Genomic DNA, 13,174 nt, shown 5'->3' on the forward strand with positions numbered 1-13,174 from the left:
GGCTATTTTAAACCCTTTGGGAGACTTTGATATATGGGACATATTGTTTATGCTCTGCACAATATATTTATATAAAATATAACTACATCTGAATTAAAGTGCTGATAGTCAGGACTAATTTTACTAGCTAGAGGTTACCATAGTGCCTTGTACATAGTATATTTAAAAAAAATATTTAATAGATGATTGGCTGAGGAAAGAATGGTAATGAAAACAACTCAACCAAGCTTAAACAGCAGCAGGGCTTGCAAATTTTAGAAATTGCTTTAAGTTTCTGTAGCTTTTTACTGTCTTACTAAGCTGAATCCTGGGAATAACTTTGCTGGGTTTTGTAGCTTGTGCTAAATTCTTAAGAGCAGCTGCAGGGGTGGTGGGTGTTTCTGGGGGAAATTCAGTTTACTCCTTTATAAATCAGGTAGATTTTATTTCTTTAACTGCCGGGCTGTTCTTCACCCAGCAAGACCTGCCAGAACCATGGCTCATACTTACAGTCACATCCTTTGTTTGACATCAGTTTGTGGGTTTGTGGTTTGGAGAATTTCCTGTAATGGTCTTCCCAGGCAGAGAGCACCGTCTCCAACTTGAGAAGATCCTGGCTGGCTGCTCAGGCAGTAGAAATTACCCAATCTTAAAGGCCGAGACAGTTGAGGAGAATGTAATTTGAAAAGGTTGTGCCTTTCACAGATGTTCAGTGAAAGAAGTTGACTGCTTACTGAATTGTTTCTTGTGGCCATTAACCTAGTCACAAGGTGCTGGCCCTGGCAATTTGGCAAAGTCAGCAGCAGCTAAGTGGTGTAAGATTTTAGAGGTGCTGGAAAGGCAGCATGGGTCACCCATCCTAGTTTTCCCCAAATGCCATCAAAATAATAACATACTTAAGAAACAGCTCATTGTACGTAGTGAGCCATTAGAATAGTCATTGCAAAGTGGCCCACACACGTACTTTTCCCCACACAATATTTTTAAAAGACATTTTTTTTAAATTGCACATTAAAGTCTAGACTGAAAAAAAAGAAGAAGAAATAATTGCAATACTGGGTCTGAATTCCCATGGCAAAGTGAATACAATTCACTAGAGCTGAGTGGAGACTGGAGTCTTCAGACTTTTCAGTCCCCATTTATAGAACTCTGGAGGGAAACACTTTGTCTTACCAGCCACTCATAATTTAGTATAAATGCACAGAATTTGGCTGAAGGGAAAGAGGAAGCAATCGTGAAGGCCCCGAACATGTGACCAGGACCATCAACACACTTGAAATCCTTGAATTTGACTCATCTACTCAGACATCTGGGCTTCCGAGGCCTCGCCTGTCCCATAGCAACCAGCTATTGAAATAATCCCCTTATTGCAAGATTCAGTTGTTCAGCCAATTATATTTTAGAAATCTAAATTTATAATAAGATTTGTAGGACTATTGAGAATGTCTATCTTAACTTTCTGTATACCTCCTTTTGTTTGTTTATTTTTTAAGTAATATTTTTACTAGAAGAAATAACGGTGTCAGTATGCTAGAATATGCAAGTAAATTTCTGTTATAATTCCTAATTCCAGTGGCAAAATATTAAATTTCTGCAGTATTGTTATTCTGAATGCTCACATATAAAGGACTCTTTAGAATTTGTAAGTTTCTCCATGGTGGCCAGTTTTGTTTAACTTTCATCCCTATTGCTACCAAAAATAATTGGAGTAATTCAGCATAAAGCTATTTTTAGATCGCCATCTAAAATTTAACCATTTTTCTCAAATTAATGATTAAGAGGCAGAATGATAATTGGTTGGTAGTGATCAGTTTTACATCTTAACACTATAGGGAAATTTGTTGTCATCAAACTTAAGTCCCAGCTATGGTGAAAAGACCTAACCTGCCTCTTAGCCAGGTCTCAGATGATTTGGGCAGCTCACGAAAGACTGAGAAGCCCTGACCACCAGATCCTCGCCCAGTGAAGGGACATGTGTTGCATTCTGGATCCACTCGCTGATTAAACTGAGGTTCTTGATAAAAATACTCCTTAGCTGCATTCTAGTCAACCGAGTGTGAGAACAAGGTTTTGACCTGTGCTTTGATCCCACTTCACAGTGCAGCCCAGGGGCTCCATCCCGCCTTACAACACAGAGGTGACGGAGACCACCATTGTCATTACATGGACGCCTGCTCCGAGGATTGGCTTTAAGGTAAGTCGCGGATGTTCCTCATCTCTTGTGACACAGCCGAGGTGCCCTAACGTTTCTGCATGTGGTAGAAACAAGTCGTTCATAATTCAGGAGACCTGGGTTTTGTTACCTGCTTCAGTTCACACCTCTCTGACCACATTGTCAGGGCATAACTTCTGCCCCATCGAATGGCTGGAAGGATGGACGGAGGCAGTGGGAGTGCTTTGCAAAGGATAAAACATTAGCAGCTGTCCTTACCTTATTTTCTCTGTCCTTTCCCTCGGGACTACATTTAAAAGTGTAAAGGAAACTGCATTTGATGTGTTGCTCTAAATGGGTGTCAACAAGTTCACGAAAGCCCATTTAGGGAGACCAATTAAACTCAGAGTCACTTAAAAATCACATTATTATCCAATCAGTTTCATCTCAATTTGTTCAAAGCCCCTGTGGGTGAATCGCTTAATAGAAGTTAAGATTAAGGTCTTCCCTGTAGATATATGGATTCATGTTCTTTAAAGTGATTATATTAAGGGAGTGATGAATACAAATGAATGTGTTTAAAAGAATTCTTGTTTTTGGCATTTAGAGTGTATATATAGAGAAATATTTATTGAAAATCAAGACTAAATCCCCATGATTATTTGTTTAGAAAAATACACCAAAGTTCACTTCTTTGAGGTGTGCAAACGGTCATATTGGTGATTATACTACTTAAATTTAGAGACGCCCTTTTTGAAGATTGCTGGCTTCCCTTATCAGTTTCCCTCAGTAGTGTCATTGTGACTTTCAGAAGCCTCACAACACACAAAGGATGTCTCTAGAGTTGAACATCGATGGCACAATATTACTTAGGTTTTTGAAAGAAACTCTGAAAGGATTTAAAATTATGGACACATTCATTTTGACTCTCCCTTTGTAACATGGTCCTCCTGCAGTTGAAGCTATGAACATACCTCTTCAAAAGGGTTGTTTTCTCGGTAAAAAGTGTTACAGAGGCTGGTACCCTGAATGGCAACTAAGAAGTGAACTGAATGTTAATAACTCGCTGAAGAGAGAGCTAAGGGATTCCTTCCAGTGAAAAGAAAATAGCAATGAACTGCCGTGTGGCCCAAAGCCCCTGTGTACTTACGGTTGGTACCAGGAGATGATTTATCTAGCAGAAGAGTAGGTAATGACAGTTCCTGGAACCTTTCAGTACAGCCACCTTTGGGCAGTTTTAGAAGATGCCTCCCCCACCCCAGCCCCCAGCTAAAGTCTCCAGGGGAGCTTAGGTGAGGCCTCAACTCATTCCTAATAAAAGCACATTGTGCCGTTCCTGAGTTCACACTCTGTGAAGCATAACCACCACCTCTCGGCAGTAGCCCAGCTCTGGAAATATTTGTCCTTGTTGTTTATTTTCATTTCCTTTTTCTAGTTGGGGGTACGACCAAGCGAGGGAGGGGAAGCCCCTCGAGAAGTGACTTCAGAGTCGGGAAGCATCGTTGTGTCTGGCCTGACCCCGGGCGTGGAGTACGTGTACACCATCTCGGTCCTCAGAGACGGCCAAGAGAAAGATACACCCATTGTCAACAAAGTGGTGACACGTAAGAGGAGTCCTTTGCTCTTTTTTTTTTTTTTTTTAAGTTTTTAAAACTGTTCCACTTTCAAAAAATAGCTGAAATCAGTATCACTTTTTACATATGATAGTGGCACAGGGGAAAGATCTACCCCTACTGATATTATTAGCTATTGGTAAATTTTGAAAAGCAAGTTCAATTCATGTCATAGATTCTGTGGCATCAGAAGTGTTCTTTCCACGTGCAGAATATTTATAAAGTGGCAAGATAGAAAGGATTTCAGTAGTATTGCAAAATCATTGATTGTGAAAAAAGTTTGGTTAGAGAATTTGTGTCCACCGTGGTTTCATAGTACAACTTCTATATTTTTATTGATTCTTTCAAAAAAAGAGAGGAAGGAAGGGAACATGCGGGGGTGGGGGTGGGAGGGTAAGCATTCCATAGGTCAAGTGTTTTGTGTTAGCTTTAACTTTTAATTTACAATTTTCTTTCCGCACAGCATTGTCTCCACCAACAAACTTGCACCTGGAGGCCAACCCTGACACTGGAGTGCTTACAGTCTCCTGGGAAAGGAGCACCACCCCAGGTAAGCCTGCGCTGCCTCAGAGGGCATGTGTATGCCATACCTTTCCAAGACAAGGGTTTTAGAAACCATTCCTTTCAGAGAAATATAGGTTTTTTATCCCTCTGTAAAAAACAGAGGACATGAGTATACATCGTAGAGTGATATGCAGGATGTTTCACTGCATGTTTATTTAAATCCCGGGAAAGAGAACAGGACAGATTCTTATTGAGCTGTAGGGAGTTGTGAGGACTGTGGAAAAGCATTCTGGAAGGTGGTCTTTGCTTACGGGCATCCAGAATTGCCAACAAATGTTTGAAGTCAACTATGTAATTTTCCTTTTGTGAGTTATCACAGATTCAAGTTTATTATTCAGTTAAGTTTCACAAATATATTGTCATGAGTTGCACCACACAAATTTAAGGGTAATAAAAGGTAGAAATGATCCATTTTACAGAATGAAAAATTGAGACTCAGAAAAAACTGACCTACCCATAGTCACAAATTTTAAATATTACTGAATTGGGATTGTAACTAAAGTTTTTCAGACACCTTCTGACACCCAGCATCACATATTTGGAACTTAATTGTTGTGTGTTGTTTACTTATACTCAATACTGAGGAATTTGCTTAAATGGAACTCCATGACTATTTTTAAAGCTTTAAATGTTGCTTTTGTCTAAACTTGATCACACATATTGAAACTCCTTTATAAAATTCAAAAATGTTTAAAGATAGCTATCGCAGTACTCAAGTAGCATAATGTACTGTGACCATCACAGGAGAAATTTTAGATATTCCTGACCTTTACCAAGCCCATGTGAAAGTCTCTTTAAATGAGAAATGTTAACCAAAGTATAATTGCATTATTTAATATTGGATATATTGGAAGAATCACTATTGCGGCATCAAGCTACTCATAATTGAGAAAATTCTAAATTAAACAAAAACGGAAGTTCCAACTCATGTTGATTTCACCCATAACTTATACTTCTTACTTTAAGGCCTATATTCAGTTTATTATTTTACTCATTCTAATTTTACTGTAATTTTAAAAATAGTGCTTACCTTTGCTTAGGCATACAGCTAAGAGAATTATCTCTAATTATCTGATCAATGTGTGTAATCACACGGAATAAAATTAGCTCAACTATCCTTTTTAATCCTCCTCTGAAGTAGAGTGATTTTGGTGAAGTTTTTATTATCTGTGGAAACATTGTCTAAGCCAAAGTTATACTTTTTCCAGCCAAATGACTCTGGATTTGAAATTAAGTTGGCAAATTTCATGCTTGCCAAATGCTAGGCCATTAATATTTCATCTTAATGGACGCCTAGCTGGCCTGTTAGATAGATGGTCACTGGCAAATGTAATGACCTCAACATGCTTTTCCCATTCCAGTTGGATTTCCTTGTCTCTACCACTTTAGTTTTTACACCATTTGTAATGACAAAAGATAACATCACTTCCTTGCCCTTTAGTAAGTTTAACTTAGATATGTTTCCTCATTTACTTTAGTCTATCTCTGCATATCTCTAGTCATCACTAGTTTAATTTGAACCTCTCCTCCCTCTCAACCATCTTACTGCCTAATTTCTATGATTCCTGAAATCTTCACCAATTAATATTCTTTCTTGAGAAAAAATAGAGCTGCTCCCCCCCCCCACTTTTAAAAAAATGAATGTTTTTGTTGATCTCAGAGAAAGGAAGAGGAAGGGAGAGGGAGAGAGAGATAGAAACACCAGTGATGAGAGTCATTGATCAGCTGCCTCCTGCACGCCCCCGACTGGGGATTGAGCCTGCAAGCTGGGCATGTGCTCCGACCAGGAATCAGACCGTGATCTCCTGGTTCATAGATTGACGGTCAACCACTGAGCCACGCCAGCTGCCTTCCCCCACCCCTGCTCCCAATTTTTCTCCTTTCCTATTCTCTTCCTGTAAATCCCAGAGGTTCAGACCTTGTATGTTAGGAGAGCCCACTTTGGGCAGTATGCCTGAGGTTGAGAGCCATTTCATACTAAGCAGGTAAAATGGAATATTCCTCAGGTGTTGTGCAGATGATCCATTAAGGAAAATCAAGGCACAGTGGTAGTAGGATCATGAAATTTCAAGACAGGAAAGCCTTTGGTAATCACTTCCCCATTCCAAGATTTTCTTTAAACCAAGGATATTAATCTGTTCCTCATAGGCTTGTTTTAAGCACCAATGACAGTAGAGTCCTCAATAAATGCCAAGTCCTTTCCCCATTCCCCTTGTGGGTTCATTGGTTTAAAATGCTCCAGGTTGCAAATCCTTCCTGCAGTAACTTCCACCTTTCTGTTTTCTGCAGACATTACTAATTATAGAATCACCACCACCCCGACGAATGACCAGCAGGGATATTCTTTGGAAGAAGTGGTCCGTGCAGATCAGAGTTCTTGCACTTTTGAAAACCTGAGCCCTGGCCTGGAGTACAATGTCAGTGTTTACACTGTCAAAGATGACAAGGAAAGTGCCCCTATCTCTGATACCATCATCCCAGGTAATGGAAAAATAAGCTGTTATCCTCCGAGTGGCAGTTGCAGTAAGAGTGGGGATTTAACATCTTAATCCCCAGGTGGCTGAGATGTCAAATATAGTTGGGATTGAATTCTGACCTCCCAACTACACTCTTCAAAATCGAGAAGGCAGAGCAGCTATTTGGACAAATGCTTGCTGATAACACTGCTCACTGTCTGTGCTGCACTGGGAAGCTGTCTGTTGCGATGAGTATGTAACGGAGTGGCAACCGTGGCATTAACTCTGTCTGCTCACATGGAAATATTACTAAAACGATGTCACGTGTCTGAACTCAGTACTGACAGGCTGAAAGTAATGTGGTAAATGCATCCCATCAGCACACGTGCGCCTGGTTTCACAGTCCAATTTTCAGCTGCTGTCTGTAAAATAGTACCTGTCTCTGTATGTGAGCACCGAAACAGCACTTGATGGACACGTCCCATTCCTCATCTTGCTGTTCCAAATCCTTCTTTTTTAAAGTTGAAAAAAAAAAGGAAAGAAAGACACACCTTCAGGGCGTTCTTTCTTGTGGATTGAAACACAGCACTGAAAAGACCTATTGGGGATAAGCTCGTTGTCTGTCCAAAATAGGACTGTGACAGGACGAACACCGATAGATTGTGTTCCCCTTTGCGCATTTTGGTGGAATGCCTTTAGTAGTGCTAACTAAATAGCTCTGATTAGGAATTAAAATATTGGCAGTGGCCTTGGACTCAGGCCTGTCTTCTACCTGACTACGCTTTTAGATGGCACGTTCCACACCATATATTCATAATGCGTCAGTACTATGGCCATATGTTGTCATGAGTTTTTGTATGAGGGAAAAAAAGAAAAACTCATCAACCAATTTTTATTTTATTTTTTACATCTTTATGCCAGCTTTATTTTCCTACTAAAAAACATTGGACTTAAAAAAAAAAGCAAAAACATGGCTGATACTATAGATATTATCTGGATCCTAGATAATGGTTTTGACATCCTAAAGGGTCTATAATTTTTAGGAATCTGAAAGGTTCCAATTATACTGTTTAGAGACATTTTCAAAATGCAAGAAAATCCCTAAGGATGGTGTGACCTGTTTGATTCTGCCAGGGAAGCGAATTATTCAGGATGCCCAGGAGTCTTTCAGACGATCTGGAGCAGACTGCATATTACCATCATTGCTTTAACATTCCGTCAATTTTACTACTAGTAACCTGATGTACACTGCTTTATTTTTTCCTCTTGTTTGCCTCTATTTTCCTTTTGCCCCCCCCCCCCCCTTTTGCTTTGTAACTCAATAGAGGTGCCCCAACTCACTGACCTAAGCTTTGTTGATATAACCGATTCAAGCATCGGCCTGAGGTGGACCCCGCTAAACTCTTCCACCATTATTGGGTACCGCATCACAGTAGTTGCGGCAGGAGAAGGTATCCCTATTTTTGAAGATTTTGTGGACTCCTCAGTAGGATACTACACAGTTACAGGGCTGGAGCCGGGCATTGACTATGACATCAGCGTTATCACTCTCATTAATGGCGGAGAGAGTGCCCCTACTACACTGACACAGCAAACGGGTGAATGTTGAAAACTTCTGTGTTGGAGACACGGATGGTGTTGCATGCTGCCACCAGTCGCTCTGGTTAAATGTGGATGTTTCAGTGGGAAAGCAGGGTAGTTGGGGGGGGCGGGGGAAGGAATCAAGTGCAGGTGCTAAACTGGCTGGATGAAGACCTAGTCCAGCAGGCTTAAGTATACTTTCATGTAAAGCACAAATATGTATACAGCTAAAGAAATGTGGATATCTCATCTATTAAATACAAAATGGCAGAGATTAATTGCATTTGCAGACCTGTAATTTTTTAAAATGACCTGACACGAATGCCAAATTGTATAATGGAGCACTAGTTAATAAGAAGAAATGTACTTCCAAAATGCACCAGTAGGCGCTTCCTTCTACTCTCTGATAAACTCTGCCATGTTCCTTCTTTGTAGCTGAAATTTAGAGTGGAAGGGGGTTGTTTTGAGGTAGAGAAAAAAACCAAAATGAAACTTTGGAGCACTCTCAGTTCCATTTCTCTGGCGAGGTCAGGAAACTCCTCTTTAACCTCAGTCTGGGGCCGAGCATGCAACACTATGGACGTTCTCTGCCCTGCATGGGAAGAAACATGCTGAGAACCAAATTGCATGAACCTCTTCACTTGTAAGTAGTACTCACTGACTGGAATCGTAGCGCTAGTCCTCTCACGTCGGGGGGACATCTAGGACCCTCGCGTCTTTGTCTGTGTGCATGTGTTTTTTTGGAAAGTACTGCTATGTTTCTCTTTGCTGTGTGGCAACTTGAGCCTCTTCAGCCTGGGATAAAATAATCTTCAGTGGTATTATTAATAATGTTCCTAAAAGCAACATACTTGAAAGATTAAAATTATTGTTTAAGATATATTATTGATGGCAGAAAGGTTAAAGGGGCCTAACAGTACTGGGTGTAGTGTTTGATTTTTAACAGTAGAATTGACCCTTAAACAACATGGGGATTGGGGGCGCTGACCACCCACTCAGTTGAAAATCCATGTATAACTTTTGACAGCCCCAAACTTAATTCTAACAGCCTTCTGTTGACTGGAAGCCTGATAACATAAACAGTCAATTAACACATATTCTGTATGTTATGCAAATTACATGCTGTATTCTCACAATAAAGTAAGCTAGAGAAAAGAAAATGTTTAAGAAATTATAAAGAACAGAAAATACATATACAGTATTTAAAAGAATCCACATAGACCCACGCAGTTCCAACCTGTTTTGTTCAAGGGTCAACTATAGTTTACTCTCATTTAGATTAGATTTAGATTAGACTATTTGCATGATGATGACTTGATTCTTTCATGCATGAAATATTGTTTTTACCTTTTCAGATATTTCTGTCATCTTTCATTTTAAAATTACATTAACTCAGTCTTCCTTCTTATTTGAAACCAGCTGTCCCTCCTCCCACTGACCTACGTTTCACCAATATTGGTCCAGACACTATTCGTGTCACCTGGGCCCCACCTCCATCCATTGAATTGACCAACTTCCTGGTGCGCTACTCACCTGTGAAAAATGAGGAAGATGTTGCGGAGTTGTCCATTTCTCCTTCAGACAATGCAGTGGTCTTAACAAGTAAGAGATCCACTGTATCTGTTCAGTAAACACTAAGCTGGGCGTGAGGGAAGAATTCTGAGTTCTCAGGTAGGAGTAAATAAGGTCAAGACGGCCACAACAGGACTGCAAACTGAACTCCAGATCTAACCTGCCGCTGTGTACATTTTGAAAGATGTCATGTTTATTGTTATTTTAATACCTCTTTGATATTTACCACTTTTTAAAAATCATAGTGGAAAAACACCAGCACTGAGGCCCGAGGACTTCAAACAAGTTCTGCTTCCAAATAAGCACATAAAAATAATGTATGTCAAGAGAAATTATATGACTAAATTTGAATGTTATAGAGAAAATGAGGATTGAGAGTAATGTCACCATATCTATTTTATTCTCTCTTTTTTTTTCCCTTCAAGTGTCAGCAGGGAATCTATTTAGCATTTGAAAACATGGGAACAGGGACTGGTTATTCAGGACAGATCAGGATGCTCTTTGAAGAAAGAGCCAGTTTGATTTTTACTTTAAAAAGAATCTGTTAGCAGGATGTCTCTGAAGCCTGAGGGCTTAGAAAACAACAGACATGAAAATAAACAACAACAATTTATGGAAATTGCCTCTTTCTAGTTCCTACTCCTTTGAAATAGATATCTTTTATTAAAGAAAATGTAAGTGGGCTGCAACACGGTGCTGTGTTTCAAGTCAGTGTTGCTTCTCAGTATTTTCACTGTACTAGTTAAAGGAGGTACATAAGAACAGCCAAAGTTTCTATGTAAGAGAGAAATAGCTCACATTTAGGTCCATTACCAAACGATGGTCTGAAAACATTCTCTATCTTTCGGACATATTTGAGAGAGTGAAAGACAGCTCAGCATGACCGTAGTTTTGGTTTCTCATTTTGTGTCCGAGGACAGGAGCATCCTAATACCTGCCTATCCATGGGACAGCTGTTTCTGTCTGGAGCACCCTGGGACCAGCAGTTACAGCATCACCCAGTACAGAAGCCCCTGCTTCAGGACCACCCTCTGCCCCACCTTAGCCGCACCTTAGCCCCACCTCAGCATGTGTTCTAAGACCTCATTCTAGATCCTATCCTAGATCTCAAGGTAGCCATTTCCCCCCATTATTACCCTGTTTCACAGATGAAGTAACTGAGGTGCCCGGTGGTTAAGTAGATTGCCCCTGGTCAAGCAGAAAGGAGGAGAGAGGAGTCCAAGCACCCAGCAGGGGCCTCTGCAGAGAGGCTGAAGGGGCGATGCTTTGGAGGGAAGGGGGTTTAGCGAGTAGGAGGTCAATGGTTAGAAACCTTACTCTGTACCTCTGTTGGTTCCTCAAAGTGAGAGGAATCCAGGAATGTATATTTAAATATTTTAAGTGTTCTGCTCTCACCTTCATATGGCAGAATCAGTCACTTTCTCTGGAGTATAACTCTTCCAGTGAAGGTTAATTGTTAAGACCATTGGCCGTAGCCTGGGTCAACTCCTGTATGATCCTGGGAAACTATGTCGAAGAAGGTAACTTCTTTACGCCTCAGTTTTCTCATTTTTAAAGTGGGATAATTGTCAGCCAATCTTTTGGAGGTAATGGATTCGTTCATTCTCTTGAATGTGTTGATGATTTCACAAGTGTATACATACGTCAAAACCTGTCAAACTGTACACTTAAAATATATGCAGTTTATTGTATGTCAGCATGGCTGCTTTAAAAAGTAGCAAAGCACCTCACCCGGCTGTTCTGAGGAGTAAGTGATACTACATAGTCCAAGGTCATCGTTATCACTTGACCTCAACAGACATGATTAAGTGCGTGATATAAATATGACCATGCTACAGCAGCTCCATCTTACTGCAGATCGAGCTGAGTCACACTCACAGAGGTGGAACTGAGGCCAAAACTTAGAGATGCTACAGGGCAAGGGGACCCTTCCTCTTCACTTAGGTATAAGTAGGCTATAGGACTGGACTCTTGGGGTGCTTTGGGTTTTGATGCTTGCAAGGACACGTTTAAAATAAGTCCCGCTTGCCTCTTCAGATCTCCTGCCGGGCACAGAGTATCTGGTCAGCGTCTCCAGTGTTTATGAACAACACGAGAGCACGCCCCTCAAAGGAAGACAGAGGACAGGTGAGTCACGTTGGCAATATGCTTATCAAGTAGCCTGCACCTACTAATTTTAAATAACAAAAATGGAATGCTCCTTCTAAAAATACGTCTCCATCTGTTGTGGTGGTGACGGTGATGCTCGTAGCCTTGTCATTACTTTTGGATCACTGGTCTTGAAAATTAAAAGACACCTTATTCAACTATTGCCCTGACTTCCAGTCTCTAAGATTCTACTCTCTCTGTTTCCAGAGAGGACTGAAATTAGCCCAGAAACTTTGTTGTCTATCCTTTTAAAAATTCTCCCAAGAAGAATATCTCATAATGTCTGTTATTTAGGGATGGTAAACATTCCTTCTCAGTAGGGGTCTCTGTCTAATGGCTGACTCAACACTGTCATTGTCGTATTTGCCCTCTTTTACTAAGCTAACAAGTTTATTTATCTCTTTTTCTACTTGATGAACTCGTCATTTACTATAAAAAGGAAGTAGAATTGTGTACAATGTCCTTTCTTAAAGATGAGTGTTTCTTTTGATTTTTCCCTTTATAAAAGTGCTGTGTAGTATACCCATTAATTTATTTACTGTAGTCCACTTGCTTCCAAAAAGGAGTTGTGATATCTCAGTTTGGTCTGAGTATATTATCAAATAGAATAAACAAATGTTATAACTGAAACAGATATTTATTGAAATCCCAGAGAGGTTACCTGATTTGAATTTGGGATAAACTCCAAATTCTTGCTGATTTTTCGGCACTGCACTAAATTCTCGATTCATGAGGAATTACTTGCATTGTAATTTGTCCAGAATAATGTTTTAGTTTTAGAAAGTTTTGTGTTTGGCATCATCATCACCCTGTTGACAAATCAGTTCCCTTTTGAGTGTAGAAAGCTTCCTTGAGAGCCAAACACTTAGCTTGAGAATGGAAAGAACTTCTCGCCTTCAAAGATACAGGTGTAGGATAGAAACAGACTACTGAACACTAATGCATTTAAAAATATCCATTCCCAGAATATCCTAAACACCTCTCCTTTAAATATGATGCTGAAACCTACTGTAATGATACCTGGATTGCTTAGCAAAAGAAAAAAGAAAAGAATGCTGAGTTGGCCACTTTGAACTGAGTCAGTTTATGATTTTGAAATTTATATGTGG

General features: G+C 40.1%; 1 protein-coding gene across 14 annotated transcripts in view; it reads left to right on the plus strand.

Moving 5' to 3' along the window:
• FN1 (fibronectin 1) overlaps nucleotides 1–13,174 on the plus strand; it is a 64,072-nt gene that overhangs the window by 28,933 nt on the left and 21,965 nt on the right. For 8 of the 14 annotated variants that reach the window (XM_081142603.1, XM_081142600.1, XM_081142594.1 and 5 more), the window contains exons 21-27: nucleotides 2,079–2,173; nucleotides 3,567–3,735; nucleotides 4,208–4,294; nucleotides 6,598–6,789; nucleotides 8,090–8,362; nucleotides 9,765–9,947; nucleotides 11,955–12,044. In XM_081142603.1, coding sequence (XP_080998729.1) covers nucleotides 2,079–2,173; nucleotides 3,567–3,735; nucleotides 4,208–4,294; nucleotides 6,598–6,789; nucleotides 8,090–8,362; nucleotides 9,765–9,947; nucleotides 11,955–12,044 — 1,089 coding nt within the window. The remainder of the gene's footprint in view (nucleotides 1–2,078; nucleotides 2,174–3,566; nucleotides 3,736–4,207; nucleotides 4,295–6,597; nucleotides 6,790–8,089; nucleotides 8,363–9,764; nucleotides 9,948–11,954; nucleotides 12,045–13,174) is intronic. The other 6 variants (XM_081142602.1, XM_081142607.1, XM_081142597.1 and 3 more) reach the window with 1 other exon arrangement.

The sequence above is a fragment of the Miniopterus schreibersii genome (genome assembly GCF_964146895.1).
Source record: "Miniopterus schreibersii genome assembly, chromosome: 7".
In the NCBI taxonomy this organism is placed as follows: domain Eukaryota; kingdom Metazoa; phylum Chordata; class Mammalia; order Chiroptera; family Miniopteridae; genus Miniopterus; species Miniopterus schreibersii.